The sequence below is a fragment of the Carya illinoinensis genome, chromosome 6 (assembly GCF_018687715.1).
Source record: "Carya illinoinensis cultivar Pawnee chromosome 6, C.illinoinensisPawnee_v1, whole genome shotgun sequence".
Taxonomy (NCBI): Eukaryota; Viridiplantae; Streptophyta; class Magnoliopsida; order Fagales; family Juglandaceae; genus Carya; species Carya illinoinensis.
In genome coordinates, this window is record NC_056757.1 from 11,800,001 (window position 1) to 11,819,018 (window position 19,018).

Genomic DNA, 19,018 nt, shown 5'->3' on the forward strand with positions numbered 1-19,018 from the left:
CATGCCTCTAGCAATTTCATTTCCTGACAATCCTCCTATTCTCTCTACTCCACTTCCTTATCCTCAACGTTTTTAAAAACAAAAATTAGATAAGCAATTTTCTAAGTTTTTGGATATTTTTAAGAAAATTCACATAAATATTCCTTTTACAGATGCATTGGAACAAATGCCAAACTATGTCAAATTCTTTAAGGAATTCATTTCCAAGAAGAGAAGGTTGGAGGAGTTTGAAACAGTGAATCTTTCTGAAGAATGCAGTGCCATTCTTCAAAAGAAATTTTCTCAAAAATTTAAAGCAATTCTTTCTTCATTTATCTGATTTATTATGAATTTATTGCTTCTAATTAACTGGCTATTAATTAGATAATTTTAATCTTGTGATTTGCTATTGAAAGAGTGAATTATAGGATAGATCTTGAATATTTCGGCATAGGTAAATATAGAGATTGAAAGACTTATATGAACCTATGTAGTATTTAAATCAATAGTCTTATTGTTTTCTTACTTTATTAATTTTCATAGTCTTGTGTAAAATGAACAAGAATAATTTTTAATTGACTATCGAAAGAGGCTTTTGAATGAAGTAGAGATTTACTAATAAACAAAAAGAATTAAATTAAATTAGTTAGATGAGTAAAGCATGGTGAGAAATTAGGTGAAATCGATTTCCTAGAAGTTTTCTTTCTCATTAATTTGATCTTCAAACATCATTTTTATTTTCCTTTGCGTATTTTTCTTTGTATTGATTTTATTTTAAATTATAATTACAAAAATCTTAGTGACTTCTCTAGATAAAATCAAGATTAGTATAATTTCGATATTTGTCAAAAGGAAGTTATCAATCACTAAGGACGATACTCTTCTTATCACTTTACTATAAAATTATGATATTGTGCACTTGCAGTTTTGTACCGATCAAGTTTTTGGATCAAAAAAAGCTCCCAAGTCGGGAACTTAATTGGAATTGCTCCGGTAATTTTGACTTGGAGTTTGTGGTCTTGGCATTGCTCACCGCGCATGGAAGGTCAAAAGGTTCCATTCGATGTTTTATGGAGGTCGGTTAAATATTGGTTCAGTTGGGTTGGAAGTAGACTGAGAGGCTCGGATAACTTGCACCATCGGGATATAGCTATTCTCAAAGACTTGAACCTGCCTATTGCTCTTGCTCGATCATGCCAAGTTTGTGCGGTTCCTTGGGTGAAGTCCAATCCAGGGTGGTTGAAGTTAAATGTGGATGGAAGTAGTTGTAATAATCCGAGTGAATCAGGTGCTGGTGGAGTGTTACGAAACAAGGAAGGAACTTTGTTGTTTGCATTTGCAGAGTACACGGGTTTTGGCTCAAATAATAGGGCAAAGCTACTGGCTTTGCTATTCGGATTGCGTCGATGCTTGTCTAGTGGTTACCTTAATGTTCTTCTTGAGATGGACTTGCTTTTGCTTGTGAATTGGCTTAAGGACGGCAGATGTAAATTCTTGGTATTTTTCTATAGATGAACGTTCGGTATCAACATGTTTTCGGGAAGGAAACTCAGCTGCTGATTGGCTTGTGAAACTAGGCAGTCGAGGTTGTAATCAAGAGATTACTCCAGGAAATATCCCCCAAATGCTTAAAGGAATTTTGAGATCGGATCGTAGTGGATTGCCTAATTTACGTCTGGTCTAACGCTTGTGTTGTCATTTTCCTCAGTTTACACGTTTGATTTGAGTTGTTGGGCTTTGGTTTTTATTTCTTATAGGCTTTTTTATTTTTTTTTGGAAGTGTAAATTTTTTTTAAAAATTTTATTTTGCATTTTGTAGTGGTTTGTGATACCTAGGTTTTGGTTGTTTGAAAATGTGTAACTCTCAGGTGTTTTGGTTGTTACCACGATTTTTCTTCGTCACAAGTGAGGGTTATTAATAAAATTGAGGTACCATCCTCTTCTCCAAAAAAAAAAAAAAAAGTCCCATAGGATTATTATTATTATAAGAGTTAAGACCACATGTCCAAGCATGACTCCTCCCCAATTTTATTAATAAACTCTTACTTCTGACAGAGGAGTACCATGGTTACATTTCAAGCATCTGGGGGTTTACATAATTTCAAAACCTAGCATGCAAAAAAAGGACCAACCTAACCGAAAACAAAATGCAAACTGGAATTAAAAACAGACCTTTAAACATGCCTAAAAAAAAAAAACAAAGCAGGAACAAACTAAGCAAGACTAATACACCCATAAAGAGGGCAAACCAGAATAATCCATACTAATCAAACATTTCAACAAATTAGGAACATCTGCACTTGCATTCCAATTAGAATTTAACCCACCTGCACCTTGTTTAGCTAGCCAGTCAGCCACTTTATTACCTTATCAAAAAAATGATTGACATTGCAGTCCAGAGAATTCAAAATATCAAAGGCTTCCTTCCAAAAATCCTCCAAATACCATACTTCACAACATCTATTTTTCTACCATGAAATGATATTCATAGAGTCAAGTTCAATTTGTACAAAGTATAAACCCAAAGATTGACACATTTTAAGCCCACATAAAAGAGCTAATAATTTCGCTTTATTGTTGGAGGCAATTCCAATATGAGATGCAAAAGTGTGAATTAAACAACCTTGCTCGTCTCTAATGGTACCACCAATACCTAAGGACTCGGGTTGCCAAAGCTGCTTCCATCTATGCCAATATGGCAAAGATGATCATCCACACTCAAGGACGAATTCCATGCTTTCCATATAAGAATGCACATTTTTAATGGTAGCACTTTATGCCACATCCAAGAATGCCATTGAAGATTAGTCCCCGGATTTGAAAGCAACCCAAGCCGATTTGGTAGAAAAAGCACCATCATCTTTTTTAGTCCAAATTAACACATCCAAGCCAACTTTTGACATTGCTAAAGATTCCAAAATTTCATCCACATAATTCTCGCCAACAAGGTCCACAAGCATCTCTACATCCCAGGAATTATTCAATTTGCAATCTTTCATTTGAAGTAAAGGTGGACCTATCATGGGAATCTCCTCAAATAAAGGTTCTTGATCCGCCATTTATCATATCAAAAGAAAATATCTCTATCTCTAATCTTCCATTTAGAGTTTTCCATAACATATAGAATGCTTCTGAGAATCATTTTCCAGAATCTAGATCACTTATTAGTATTAATGAGCCCTCAAGGTTTCTTACTCACATATTTTTCCTTGAAAAAAGTCGCCCAAAGAGTGTTACCTTGAAAAAGGCTCCAAGCAAACCTCATATACAAAGCCCCTTAGATGACATCGAGGTTTCTCAGGTCAAGGCCTCCTTCTTCAATCGGATTACAGATTTTATGCCAAAAAACCCAATTTTTCTTTCCTAGCCCACCAAACTCCACCCCCGCCCCAAAAAAAAAAAGAAAAAAAAATACTCATCAAACAACATAATTCTTTGAGAATGGATTGAGGAACCTATGAAATTGTAAATAAATACAATGCCATACTTGATAAAACATGTCTAAGAAGGACAAGTCTACCACCCGCATAAAGGAGCCTCATTCTCCATCCACTAATTTTATTCCTCACTTTAGTCACCATATCTTCCAAATGAATATGCTTCAGCTGGTCCAAAACAATTGGGACACCCAAATATTTGAAGGGAAATGATCCCTTTGAGAAACTTGTGTGCCTCATGATTTCCCTTTTTCTTGAAAGGGAAGTTTTTTTGAGAAAAATAAATAGTAGATTTATGTCTGCTAATACATTGACCAGACCAATTTTCATATAACTACAGAATATTCAAAAGTTCTCGAATATGACTTGAGCTTCCATTAGTAAAGATAACCACATCATCAACATACATTAAATGAGAAAATAGTCGTACCTCTAGCTTGAGAAAATTGGCCAAATCGTTTTTCTATCACATTGCACTTGATCAATCTAGACAACACCTTTTGAAGAATAATGAATAAATGAGGCAAGAGAGGATCTCCCTGACGCAACCCTCTACTACCTAGAAAAAAGCCTTTTGAGGTTCCATTCATCATGATAGAAATAACATGCAGTCGATATGCATGTCCAAATTAGTTCACAGACAGGTGCCGAGAAACTAAAACAACAAATCACCTCCAAGAGAAAATTCCGATCCGCCCAATCATAAGCTTTGGCCATGTTGACTTTGAGTATAATATCGCCCCCGCCCCCCGCGCAGGTGTATTTTTTATCAAGTGAATGAACCATCACCTCAGTGAGGCTAATATTTTCAAAAATGCTTCTTCTAGGGATAAATGCATCTTATTCAAGTGAGATCATCTGTAACGACCCATCCTTTATCTCTCTTATGGTCACGAGTCTCGTTCTACGTGTCGAACTTTGATGGCATGTTTTTAAAGATACCAAGTGATTTCTAAAACAAGCCAGTGTTTTAAAGCTCTCAAATATTTTAAATATCCAGAAAATATTTATATGAGATATTTTCAGTATTATTGGACAAAGTCTGATTTTAAGTAAGACAATTATAATATTTTTTTAAGAGCTCTTAAAATATTATAATTATAGAAAATCATTTTATCTAAGAAAATCATTTTATCTAAATAATTTTAGTTATTTAAAAATATTATGAGATTTAAATTATGTTGAAAACTCTAATTAATTAAATGGTTTTATTCTCTTAAAAGTAATTAGCAAAATTTCATCATTTAATTAATGATAAAAGATTATATTTTATAAGTTATAGTTTAGTTAAATCATAATATATCTTAATTCCTCTCAGTATTTTAAGTTAAATCAATGTTTATGCATTTTCAAATCAGTATTTAAAGCCCACCATTAGATCATTTTGGGGAACTCAAGATGAAGGGCCTAGATTAAATACTCAAGCATCTAGCTCTCTCTCTCTCTCTCTCTCTCTCTCTCTCTCTCTCTCTCTCTCTCTCTCTCTCTCTCTCTCCTTTAGCCTGATGGAAAGCCCCTCTCCCCTCCACTGAATCTCTTCTCCTCTAGCCCTACCGTCGTGTGCTGCCCAGCCTCACCGTTGACCACAAGCAGCTCCCCTCACTCCGGTGACCACCTACCTACTGAGTACAACCACCACACCATCACCAACAACCTCCTCCCTCACCGGCGACGTCCCCCTAGCCTTCATGTGGTGTGCATCATAGTAATGTGTGGCATAGTGTGGATGGAAGGGAGCGGCGTAGTGTGGATGAAAGGGAGCTCATGTGAAGTGTACTCGATGTAGTGAAGTCTTGATGCACCGGATGGCATGTCACGAAGGTTGGATTATGGAATAGTCGAGGAGGGTAGAGCATTCTGTGTAGTGTCAAAAACTATGGATCAGTGTCCAGGAGTAGTTATGCATCGGAATGGTTAACAGGAAGAGTAAGACAAAGTTCTTAGTTTCTTAACCCTAAGGTGAATCGTGGAGGTTCACTTTAGTGGATGAGCACTCAAGGTAAGACATTGAATTTTGAAGAGGTAGTGACTTAAGTGGATCCCAAAGTTTTTAGCATAGTAAAGGGCACGTAAGAGCCTGCGATTGAATGAGAGTGTTTTCAAGTAAAGTGTAGTTCTATTTGTAGTTTAGTTGCTTATGTACTAGATAGAGAATGACGCTAAGGTCATGTGTACGCATATAGGTTACCATCTGACATGCACATGAATGGATTGCATGAAATGAGTATGGCATGGAGTCCAGGTAAGTATTATATTCATACCCTTCTAGAGTTTCCTAAAGATATGAAAATGAAAACAAAATGTTTTTCCTTTACGATGTTTCACGAAATGACACAAACGATGTTTTACGAAAGAAAGCTAAGTATAATGTTTAATGGTATATGTATGTAACGACCCTTCTTGGCAGCCCCTTTTTATGCACCCTAAGTATTTAAATTTATTCATGTAATGGATGACTATAAATAGTATCTATTGTCTTTATTTTCATAAAAAGAAATATTAAGGCTTATGTCTTATGCTTTAATCAACGTGAAGAAAATGTGTTAAAATGTCCCTATGAACTGATGTTTTAAGTGATGCCATGAACTGATGTGACACGAAGAAAGTGTTTTTAAATGTCCATATGAACTGATGTTTTAAATTATGCCATGAACTCATGTCTTAAGTTATGCCTAGAAAGATGATATTTAATGATGCTTTAATGATGCCATGGACTGATGTTTTAAACAATACTTATGTTTATGATTTCAAAAGCTGCTTTTAAATGTTGAGGTTTACGCTATGCTTTTAAATGATATTTATCAAATGAATGGACTGAAAATAATGAATGAAAAAGAATGACTAAAATGAAGGAAATGACTAAATAAATGAAAGTTTTAATTCATGAAAATACGCAATAGCCATATGAATAAATGAATGTATAGATTGCAATGTCAGGTAAGCATTACTGGTAGTGCACCCAATGCTGCCCCTTGACTGAAAGGGATTCTCAACTCATGGCCACGAGTAGAGTCTAGGTCCAAAGGAAGACCACTAAAAACTCCACTTCAAAATGTTTTAAATGAATGAATGTCTTATGTCTAGTATATATGAAATGATGAATGTATGACTGAAAACCTATATTAGTATATGATGATTGTATAAAGTAATGTTTACGAGTCATCGAATCATTTTAATTTTTATGTATACCCTCCCAAGGACAAGATGAGCAAAACGCATTAGAACAGACACAGCTCAAGGGGAAGAGCACAGAAGCCTAAGCACAATGTTTGTATGAAAGACTTTTAATTATAAAATTTAATATTTTCCACTATAACCCTCTTTAAATTAATAAGCATGTTTATTTTATAAATATGGAGCCTTTTGTATCCTAGGTAGAAAAGGAAAAAGTTTTAAAATGAACGGTAATTCTCGTCTTATTCTTAAAATCGTTTTCTGAAAGTCCCACCACATGGGCTGGCATTACAACATCCTTGGGAGAAAATCTATTAAACGAGTGACAATAATCATGAAGTAGATTTTGTAGAAAACGGAACATAAACTTATAAGCCTGAATTCATCAAAACCCATCGACACATCAACTTTCAGGATTAACACAAGAAAAGACGTAGAATAGGACCGTGGGAGATGTCTAGAGGTAAAGAAATCAGTCATAGCTTCCAAAGTATCAAATTTCACAATATCCCAGAAAGTCTTCAAAAACTTGAACCAAATCCGTCTGGCCCCATAGCACTGTTAGTCGGAATGGAAGAGATGGCATTAAAAATTTCCTCCATGGTCGAGATAGAGCATAAACAAGCAAACTCCTCGTTCGAAATCACAGGAGAAATTAATTGAGAGAGATCTGGTAGTTCTCTAATTTGGTCCCTTTGTAAAAAATTTGAGAAGAAATCCACAGCCCCTTGGTGAATTTGTTTCGGCAAATCAAGAATGGACCCATTAATAAGTCTCATTTTCATAACTCTTTTGCATCTTTTATTAGCAAGGCATGCATAAAAAAATTTAGAATTACGATCCCCCTCAACCTACCATTTAACTTTTTCCATTTGAGCCAATCTAATGTCTTCTTTACATTGCCAAGAATGCAACTAGTCAATGGACCTAGTAAGATCCCGATCTGTTTGATCGTCCCAGGCCAATTGGAGTCGATTTTCAAGAGTCTCAACATCTTTTTCCAGCTTATCAATCTTCTCATTAGAAATACCAAAATCCTCTTTGTTCCAAGCTCTCAACATCAATTTAATTTTTTTGAGCTTCGCAACCATTTTATAAAGCCCTCTCTCAAGAACCGGCTAAGACCACACTCTTCTAATTGCCTTCCAAAACTTCCAGATGATCAGTCCACATTTGTTGAAAGTGAAATGGAGGTCAGATATAAATTTAATAAATAAAGGAAAGTGATCAAAAGTGGACCTTGAAAGATGCGAACAAATTGCATTAGGAAACCTAGCCATCAAAACAGAATCCATCAAAGCACGATCAAGGTTTGCCCAATAATGGGCCAAGCCTGATTGTCCATTACACCAAGTAAAAGCATTTCTTTTAGTACTCATCTCAATCAAACCCTTATGGGGGATCCAATAATTAAAGTCTTCCATAGCCGCCCTTGGTCTAGGATGGCCTCCCCTCTTTTCGGAATCATACCAAATGGCATAAAAATCCTCAACAAATAAACACAGATCCATACCCATAGAATAGGAACTATGCTTTGACCACAAACTCTGCCGATCATACGTATTACACTTTTCGTACACAAAAGTGCATAAGAACTGGGAACCTCCCTCATCTATCTGAAGCATTATGAATTGAATATTTTGATAAATAATATGAACATTAATCAAATCATTCTAGAAAACCAAAAATTTACCACCAACATCCTCATTAGAGACGGCTTGAGTCATATGCAAGGATCTCATCAACTCATATGGTCTCAAAAACTCTTGGAATGGTTCAGACAAAGCCACAACCTTTGGTGTAAGTTTAGCAATCAACTTTTTTAATCTAACCCTCGACATACCAATACCTCTGATATTCCATGCAGAAATAGGTCCACTCATTGAGAAGAAGAAGGGGCTCGGGCTAAAACTCTAGCAGAACTCCTGATCTACACCAATTTCTTCTTATTATATTTTTTCTTTGTCACTGCATCCTCTAAATCCGTATGATACTCTTTTTCCTGGGGAGAGTCTCAGGTAATAAATCATGTTCTGGTTCCAAGGTACAATCCTCTAACAAAAATTCATCATCCTATAAGCTTTGAGTATCCTCAATAATTCAGTTTTCCTGGCTTGCAGTGGACATATTGTGGTGCTCAATTTCTTGGCCAGAAATATTAGAATAAATCTCCAGATTACCATTTGGCATGTTAGATTGTTCCACAACCTCTAGAAGCAACTCAAATGATTTTTTTGTTGGCATCTCATTAGACTTATCTACACGTTTCATGGTACCCGCTGGAGTCTCTATATTAGCCGCAGGCAATTTCATTTCTCGAACAATACCATTGATTTCCACTTCAGGATTTAATTCATTGGCAACTTTTTCAACTTACACTTGGGACAACGAGAAAGCAATATCTGAGACTATATTTCCATTAGAGACTACTTGTATTTTTCATGGTTTTTCTCAGCATCATTATCTTTCATAGTCACCTCCTGCACGACTCAATATTGATACCACCATCAGATTGCACTTTATTTTTCACCCATTGCTTCTCATCGTTTCTTTGGGTCTTTTCGGTTTTGCAAGTTTTAGTATTATGACCTTGCATCCTGCATTTACAGTAATATGTAGGTAAATTCTCAAAAATAATTCCTTGCCTTTGACTAGTGTTCGGACCTGGAGGACCAATCCAAAAATGCAAAAGAGGTTCCTTAGCAACATCCACTTCCACACATAATCATGCACAGTCAGTCCGAGTAGCACATTGAGTTGGGTTGTCTCGACAAATAAACTATCCTATAAGGTTCATAAAAATTGTCAAAAAAGCTTCTTGATAATAGTTGGGAGGCAAACCTAGCAAGGAAATCTACACAAGAATGCGAGAAGACTCTTCATCCTCTAGAAAATCAAGTGTCCAATGGAAAGCACGGTAGGGGATGCCATTAACATCACAATTTTTTTCTTTATAGGGCTTTAACGAAATCAAGTTCGGAATCAAAACTCAAGAACACATTACTTGGCCGTCTCATGGTCGAGATGACTGGAGTCGAGGACAGTCCTCATCGGTTGTGAATGAAGGCCCGAATGGTGTCTAGGGAGGGGTGTTGCAGTAAGAATTTCAAGACCATTGAAAACCGAAAAGTGCCTGACGATAACTTGATTTCATCCTTGGAGAGTTGAAAGTATATCTTTCCATCAAAAACCTTGGGAGAACAAGGCGCTAATTCAATTTTTGAGATCGACTAAGGCATTATAGCGACAAGGTCCACAAAGGACTACCATCCATAGCCTCCATACAGCAGCACGTAGGGCGTAGCAATTGGAAAACCTAGCAGCACAAAAACCCTAGCAAAACAAAAGGTAAAGGCAAAATTATTTTAACTCCCATTGTATTATATATATGCTAATATGAATCCATTCCATTTCTATTTATGTTTTTGTTTTTAGTGACAAATAATGAATGCTCTCTTAATTTTGATATGAGATGGCAAGTTTCATTCTCCTAGTGTTTGAATATTTCTTCAAATGTAGACATTGTGATTGGTCATGACTCTGGCAAGGTTATTGCTAGAGATCAACTTCTGATCTATGCTTTAGGATCTCAAAACTTTTTCATTAAAATTATTTATTGAACAGTGTTAAATTAGCATGTGCTATCATGCATAGAACTACGTAATTTCAATGATATATTTCCTTATAAGCTAATAAATTCTGAATAATGAAAATGCGGAATCTTTATAAATAAAAAATAAATTAAAAAAAAAAAGTGAAAGATTTCTTCTTTTGAAAACAACTCAAAAAAGTAACTCAATAAGAAAGAGAATATCTTATCACTGGTCGGTCTGTTTTCTTCTAAAATAACAGCCCTCCAACTAAAAACTTCCATGTAACCTTCCATTTCATATACGATGTACCTGTCCACACGTGAAATCCCTTCTTCCTGCAGTAGCCCGCTGAAGCATCCCCTAGGTTCCTCCTTCATCGACTTCGTTCTAATTTTTTTCTGGTTGATTGATTTTTTTTTTCAATGTCTAGTGCTTTTTCTTTCTGAGTTACAGATTCCCAGTCATTCATCGGCATCAACTACAACTAAGTCGTCGGCACCTTTCACCTTCCACCTTCGGTTTTCCTTCAGCTGTTCGTCATCACATAAATTGATGAACACAACACCACACTCCACAGAAACTTGCAGTTTATCCTATTAAGAAAGGGATTTAATGGTGGGTTTGTTAATGGGTTTTTCTTCAGCCATTCATCACCACATAAATTGGTTTGTTAATGAGATTAATGGTGGGTTGTTGCGAATGTGAGATCTTGAGCATTAGGGCCTTGGAGAAATTCTTTGTTGTGGTTTTTTTTCCTATTTCTTTAAGGGTTGTTGCAATTGGGTTTGGGTTTTGTTAGTGGGTTTTCTTGTTCAGATTGATGAACAACTTATGTGTATTTGTGTTATTGGAAGGCTGTTTTCTCCCATAACCGGTTGGTCTGTTCCAAAGCGTTTCACAATAAGAAATTACCTGTTTTTGTTTTAATAAAAATTTTAAAAAAGAGTTTATAAAAATAATAAATAAATATGAATTAAATATTAGAAAAATGATACAAAGAAACCATAAAACGTTTTTCAAAATTTAAAAGTTCTTAAAATGCCCAAAAATTATAAAAATATTTAGGAAGATTACATGAATTGGAAAATGAGCCTTTTCCCATCGTTTTAATTAGTTTTTTATTATTATTTATTTCCTCCTCTTCTTCTTCCTCCTCTTCTTCTTGGTTTTTTTTTTTAATTATTATTATTATTTTTTTAACAATTACTAGTTAAATATTTTGAGTTCGCACTTTTTAACTCTTTAAAGCTAAACGGATAGCAATCTGATCCGATCACTTTAGATGGGAGCCTGAAAAGAATAAAAAACACATTTCACACGAAATTAATGGTCCAGATCATACCCAAGACTTTAAGAATATTTTTGAAAAATAGTCATAATTTTTAGAAAAGCTTTGGTACTCTTCATCTCTACACAACACACCATACTCTTATTTTTAATTTTTTTACCTTTTTTAATTTTTATTTTTTTTATTCTTCCCGAACTAATTGAATTCTTTTACTCATCATTCATATACTATATATTTGTTAAGAAAAAAAATTAAAAAATTATATGTGATATGTGATGTGAAGATAATGAATATAATTTTTCTTATGAAAAGTCTATGCATAGATGACTATTAGTTAAGTGTACTCAAATAAATAAATAAATATATATGGGCAGGGCTACTCTGCCGCCCAGTTATAATTTTCTTTCTTTTTTTCTTTTCATATTTTTTAATAGATTTAAGTATTTTTAAAAAATTAAAAAAATACATCAATATATTTAAAATTACTTCCTTATTTACTCTGTTAAAAAAATAAATAAATAAATAAATTTCCCGAGTGGTACTGCCTGGGCGGCACAAACCTCAATTTTTCTGAGCCAACCCACACGAAGCCAGAAGGAATACCCTCCCCCCGATCTCCTCGTTGCCAAAGTTTGCACTCTTTGAGTTCTTATCATTCATCCCATCATGGGAAACAAAAGTACCACTGCCAAAGAACTAAAGAAGGCTTAGAAAGTCCGAGTGCCCAATCGTTTTCCCAGACTTGGAACCCAAACAAGAATATATTAAACATAACATTAAACAACGTTTGTCATTTGTGAACTTCGTAAACAAGAGTTATAAAGCTATTAGATTCGTCAATCTTTCTTTACTTAGCTTGATCAATTTACCTCGGCTAGGGGTAGTTTGTTAACAGTACTCATCTTTTGGCGCCAGAGGCTGCTCTCTTTACCCTCCTCTATATATAGTTGATCATGAGCCCTTGTTTTTTCCCACACCAGCAATTCTACACTCATTGCTTTCCTTTCAAGTCAGGCTCTCTCTCTCTCTCTCTCTCTCTCTCTCTCTCTCTCTCTCTCTCTCTCTCTCTCTCTCTCTTCGCGTTGAAGCGTTTGTCAACCTGGTGCTTTTGAGTATATAGATTGCTTTGAAATCTGAATGCTGGGTGGTTTCAGATTGGCTTGAATTGTGCTTTTGCTTTTGCTTGTGGGTTACTGTGTTTTTGACTTGTAGTTTCTCTCAAATTGAGTAATATGCATTGAATTGCGTAATGCATGTGTTCCAGTTTTCTTGGTTGACTCTGTTTGCTCTGTGTAACCTACTGATATGGTATTTGTCTACTGAAACTGCAGTTGAAGCTTGCGACTTTAAGTTTGATATTGTACCAGAACCGAAGATCTTTCAATATAGCATGGAAAATATAGTGCTGCGCTTTGGAAATAAGGTTTCGAGGGATAATTTTTCTGTGCTCTGGAAGCAGGAAGGTGTGTCCGGGAAATTTGATTTCGAGATGGAAAGATTGTCTCTCTCTTTTAAAGATCGTTCCGCAAAGCACAAGTTTGAAATCTCTTTTGAGAACATTTGGACGATTGAGCTATATCGTCCACGTGGTCAAGCAACAAAGTTTCTTCTCATTCAGGTTAGCTGGTGAAAAAATTTAATTCAAAAATACATTTCATCAATATCTCTCAATATGCATAGGTTGCTAAATATACTCTTTCTTACAAGCATTCTTTAAAATATTACAGTTACTGATATTAATGGTTTTTGTTTCGAAATTGCTACCCTTTTTCTTAACTTAATGAGTTCTATCTTCTTTATTTTACTAGTTACTTGGTGCTCCAAGGATATATGTATCTGATGTTCGTCGTAAAGGATGGGTCAGAGAAGTTGATTTCACTCCATCCCGCCGCATTGGCCAATCTTATGCTCTATGTTTGGAGCTTCCAAAAAAGAATCGGCTTCCGGAATTAAATCTTGCTTTTGTACGTTATAAAGAAAATGAAGACCAATTTGGATTGATGGAAGGCTCTCCTTACTCATGCAGTTCAGGTCTTGTACCCATTGTGAATCCACCCACAGGCTTTGACCTGCCCTACAAAATCTTGTTTAAGATCAACTCTTTGATTCATCATGGGTGTGTTCCTGGGCCAGCAATTGTTGACGGATTTTATAGGTTGGTAGATCCAAAGAGAATCGAAAAAAGGGAGTACATAGACAGAGCCCTGTACAAGCTCTTTCATTTAAAGGACTGTTGCTATGAACCTGTGAAATGGCTCCAGGAGGAGTACAAAAGATACTCAACATCTACTCGATTTCAACCAACTCCTGCTATTTCTTTAGATAATGGGCTGGTATATATACACAGGGTTCAAATTACTCCATCTAAAGTATACTTCGGTGGTCCACAGGTGAATCTCTCCAACAGAGTCTTGCGCCATTATCCTGAAGATATTGATAATTTCCTGCGTGTTTCTTTTGTAGATGAGGACTTTGATAAAGTCTACTCAATAGCTTTATCTCCACGTTCATCATCTGCAAATGAGGACAAGCGAACTAGAGTTTATGATAGGATACTATCCACTCTCAGAAATGGAATAGTTATTGGGGATAAGAAGTTTGAGTTTCTTGCCTATTCATCCAGTCAACTACGAGAAAATTCCGTTTGGATGTTTGCTTCAAAACCTGGCTTGACTGCAGCAGATATTAGAGAATGGATGGGTGATTTTCGAGATATAAGGAATGTGGCAAAATATGGTGCCAGACTGGGTCAGTCTTTTGGCTCTTCTAGAGAAATTGCCAGCGTTGGCATAGATGAAATTGAAGTTATTCCTGATGTGGAAGTTAAGACGAAAGAAGCCACGTACAATTTCTCAGATGGCATTGGGAAGATTTCTGAAAAATTTGCTTCCGAAGTGGCAACAAAGTTAGGCTGCAGTCCTGTTCCATCAGCATTTCAGATTCGATATGGTGGGTACAAAGGTGTTGTGGCTGTTGATCCTACATCATCTGTGAAGTTGTCATTGAGAAAGAGCATGTGTAAATACAAATCAGATAACACAAAACTCGATGTTTTGTCATGGAGTAAGTTTCATCCCTGTTTTCTCAATCGGGAGATAGTAACTCTTTTGTCTAACCTTGGGGTTAAGGATCGAGCTTTTCGAAAAAGGCAAAGGCTGGCTATAAATCAACTGAATGCGATATTAACGGATCGTTGGCGTGCACAGAAGGCACTGGAAATGATGTTCTCAGGAGAGATCTCAAAAGTTCTAAAGGAAATGCTTATGTGTGGTTACAAGCCAGATGCAGAACCATTTCTTTCAATGATGCTTCAAACATTCCGTGCATATAAGTTGAAGGAAATGCAGTCGAGAACAAGGATTTTTGTTCCAAATGGAAGAGCTTTGATGGGATGCCTTGATGAAACCAGGACATTGGAGTATGGTCAAGTATTTCTACAAGTTTCTCCCTTTAGTTGGGAGTTCAGGAACCAGTCATCTGTTAGGCGCAGTTCAAACCCAGATAACTTCGTCTGTGAAGGTCCGGTGGTCGTTGCTAAAAACCCTTGTCTACACCCTGGAGATGTGAGAGTCCTCGTAGCTGTGAACGTGCCAGCTCTACATCACATGGTGGATTGTGTTGTTTTTCCACAAAAGGGAGAGAGGTAAGAGTTTAATATCCCATTTATACGAGACTTTTAATCTATTGAAACTTTAGATTCATCATATACATGCAGATATATATATATATATATATGCAAATGTGATGTGAATGACTACCTATTTGTACTTTTAGACCACATCCAAACGAATGTTCGGGAAGTGATTTGGACGGAGATTTGTACTTCGTCTCTTGGGATCGTCATCTTATTCCTCGTCGTCAAATTCCCCCAGCGGAATATATTGCAGCACCAACTAAGCAACTTGATCATGATGTTACAATAGAGGTATTTAGCAGTAAACTACAAGATTGACATAGCTTTTCATTCTTCTCTCATGCTTCCATGTCCTTTGCTGCAACAACAACTTCCATCCATGTGCACCTAACATAGAAATGCATGTTATTGTTGTCTTGCAGGAAGTAGAAGAACATTTCACAGACTACATAGTCAACGACAATTTAGGAATCATCGATAATGCCCACATCGTCTTTGCAGATAGTAAGCCCCTTAAAGCAATGAGCCCAGAATGCTTGCAACTTGCGAGGCTTCACTCAATTGCTGTTGACTTCCCAAAAACTGGTAATGTAGCCGAAGTACCTCCGGAACTACGCCCCAAAGAGTATCCCGATTTTATGGAAAAGCCTGATAAAAAGGGCTACATATCAACATCTGTTATCGGAAAGCTTTTTCGAGAAGTAAAAGACATTGCATCTTCCACAAGTCCTGTGGAACCTTTCACTTTGGATTCAGCAAAACAGCATTATGACCCTGAAATGGAAGTGGAGGGCTTTGAGGACTACCGCAGCGACGCTGAAAGATACAAACGTGACTATGATTACAAGTTGGGGAATATGATGGAGTATTATGGAATCCAAACTGAAGCCGAAATTCTCAGTGGCAATGTTTTGAAAATGTCAAAACATTTTGATAGGAAGAGGGATCTGGGTGCAATTAAATATGCTGTTAAGTCACTAAGAATGGAAGCCCGGAACTGGTTCAACAAGGGAAGTGATGCAGACAGTACAGAAAATGCAAAAGCTAAAGCATCGGCCTGGTATCATGTCACATATCATCATACTTACTGGGGTAAATACAATGAGGGACCGGATAGGGCTCATTTCCTTAGTTTTGCATGGTGCATCTATGACCATCTTATGGAAATCAAGAAGGATAAAAAGAGCATATAATTTCTTCACAAGTACTACAGCCGTCGTCGATGATTGCATTTCTCGAAGCAACTTATGTATATTTGATAGCAGTTTGATATGATTAGTATTTTAAGTTTTTGTACTGTTATTGGTATTTGCTTGTAAATTCTCCAGGCAGATGTTTGGAGCTTGAGAATATCTATTAGTTTATATTGTATTTGAATAGATTTCCGGTTTTGTATGATTCTGCAATAGATTACAATTTGTTTGGAATGTAGATATGCTATTGACAAGCGTTGTGACAACATAATTTTGTGTTTAAAAAATAGATGGCTTTGATAAATCTTATAAAGACCGCAAATCCATTGCTTAATTAGCCTATATTCATGAACTTAGTTAATGAATATGCTTGAAGCGTCTTTTTAACAAGCATGATAAATTTGCAATTGCACAAACGCTTTATGTAACGCCCCAATCCCAAGTAGGTCAGAGAGATACTTCTTGTTGTCACATAAGATTATATCTCACCATATAGGTATAAGTTCCAAATTCTCAAGTACATGACATAAATCTCAATGTTTTAAACCAACTTTTCCAAAATAACTAACTAATAACACCACAAAGTCTTAATATAAATGTTAATCTCTCAATATACCACGTCATCACTAGAACACGACAAATTTACTGAATAAAATTCTCCAATAACCATAACATCCTTTTGTGCTTAATCCACTATGCTTAAATAATCTCATTCATTCTGCATAATCTTGATCCTCAACTGAACATTTAAATCATCTTAAAATTACTGAAGAGATAAGGAGTGAGTTATCAACAATTGAATAAGCAGAGAACATATACTAGTATGTAAACATGAGTATTTTCAGAGAGTTCAGAATGTAGAAACAAAGCATTTATGTTTCAATATGAAAATCTCAAAAATGTGTTATCAAAATATCAAAACGATAGTTCAAATTAATGTTCATATTCAAAAACTCTTTAGCATAATATGACTAAACGTCATCATCTTATCATATCATATCATATTATAGACATTGTTTAACCCCTGTGATAAGGTTGTGCTACTCTCGGTGGCTAAATCAAGCAGTCTCAGAATGTTAATCTTCCCCTTATTCATTCTTGAAGCTCCGAGTGTGCACACAAGAAAAACCATTTTATTTCCAAAGTGGGTACATTCAGATACATAACACATAGCTGTGGTTGTTTTCACATTTCCTTTCAAAAGATAACATGCATATTTTTTTTAAAAAAAAATCAACCTCAATTAACTTCTTTTTTTTTTAATGCAAAGTCTATTATATATAGGAATCTCGCTTACTAGACTTTTTAACTTCTTTGAATTTTCCTACAACAAAATAGAAGGATAATCAATCGTCATCTATAAAATAGATACATGATTTAATTAATTCCCTAAATAATGACATATTTTGACATTTAAGCCCGAAAAGTTAAAGTAGCCTATTTTTCCAAAAATTCTAAGATTCTCTTAACCATAACTATCATCACTTTCCAAATTAATCGATATCCACATAATTCGCTGACCATTAAAGTCTAAATTATTTTGGTAAAATAAGGTATATGGGTAGCATAAGTACTCAATTACGAATAAGCCCATCTAAAATTCATCTCCAACTTAACATAATTAGAACAAAATCTATTAAAATAAAAAGTAAAATCGCACTTAGTAAAAGTAGACTCAATCAGTTTTAAAGCGTTCACTATTTACTTCTTAGATTTATTTGTAAAAAATTTAATACTAAATTATATAATTTATATCCTTTTTTATTTTCTTTATACGTTCTTATAGTTGAAACAAAGCCCTCACAAAGCAAGTTTAATATATAAACAAGATCAGGCCCAATACGGAACCAGCCTACTGACTGGGGTATTTTAGGAAATGACCATAACGTGCATGGGCTCTTTGGGAATTAGGCTGGAATTTACTAAATTTCTGGAACTACGACAACTCCAGACCCACCCGTGCAACAGATATGAGAGTTCCGTACCGAGAGAGAAGGAGGTGTGCGTGGTCAGCGAGGTGGCAAAGCAAGAGAGGAGATACGGCGGACTTGTAGTGGCGTGAAGTGTTAGGACATTGTGGTACGGGACATATAATTACAACTGAAATAGAAATGAGAAAGAATAAAAAAAAATAATAAGAAACTCTAATTGTAAAAAAATTTCACTTATTGCAAAAAGATTACAAGAATTTCTCTCTTGAATAAGGAGAGCACAATTGACAATACCCTCTCTTATAAAAGGAGAAAAATACACTCTTTCTTATAAAAGAAAAGACAATATATAGGAGAAACCTCACTATTTTTCTTTTTAAAACTCTCTCTTTCTCTAAATTTTTCTTTCAAAATGGGATGAGTTTTTAAAAGCAAAAACATGTATTTATAGGAGTTAAACGAGGTGGAAGATGGCAGCTTGGAAATGTGAACGCAAACTTGATATAGGTTGTCAACTAGCCAACATTTTTGACCCATAAAAGTGGGTTTGGCGATGGAAGATGGCGAAAACAAATGTGAACGCAAGCTAGATATAAGTTGTCAACTAGCCATCATTTTTTACCCATAAAAGTGGCTTTGGCGGTGGAAGATGGCAGAAACAAATGTGAACGCAAGCTTGATATAGGTTGTCAACTACTGAATTTCAATCTGCGCTGCTTACTAGTAACACAATGCTCACAAAAGGGTAATGAAACCTTTTTGAGCCCTGGAAAAAGCTTTTGTTCAACA

At 35.6% G+C, this 19,018-nt stretch overlaps 1 protein-coding gene across 2 annotated transcripts; it reads left to right on the forward strand.

The window, feature by feature from the left end:
* The first annotated feature begins 12,378 nt into the window (after positions 1-12,378).
* Positions 12,379-16,500, forward strand: LOC122312996 (probable RNA-dependent RNA polymerase 1). Of its 2 annotated transcripts, none has more exons than XM_043127685.1 (5): positions 12,379-12,480; positions 12,803-13,089; positions 13,280-15,114; positions 15,246-15,396; positions 15,528-16,500. In XM_043127685.1, exons 2-5 carry the CDS (start codon positions 12,862-12,864, stop codon positions 16,296-16,298), a joined length of 2,985 nt encoding a protein of 994 aa, XP_042983619.1. In that variant the 5' UTR covers positions 12,379-12,480; positions 12,803-12,861; the 3' UTR covers positions 16,299-16,500. The 2 variants fall into 2 exon arrangements, with proteins under 2 accessions (XP_042983619.1, XP_042983618.1); XM_043127684.1 differs by lacking the exon at positions 12,379-12,480 and adding an exon at positions 12,521-12,656.
* The last annotated feature ends 2,518 nt before the right edge of the window (positions 16,501-19,018 follow it).

Bases quoted from the DNA above. Each gene is read 5' to 3' on its own strand.
- LOC122312996 (XM_043127685.1), top strand. From the start codon at position 12,862: ATGGAAAATATAGTGCTGCGCTTTGGAAATAAGGTTTCGAGGGATAAT. The intron at 13,090-13,279 runs GTTAGCTGGTGA...TTATTTTACTAG, and splicing joins CAAAGTTTCTTCTCATTCAG to TTACTTGGTGCTCCAAGGAT. The intron at 15,397-15,527 runs GTATTTAGCAGT...GTTGTCTTGCAG, and splicing joins ATCATGATGTTACAATAGAG to GAAGTAGAAGAACATTTCAC.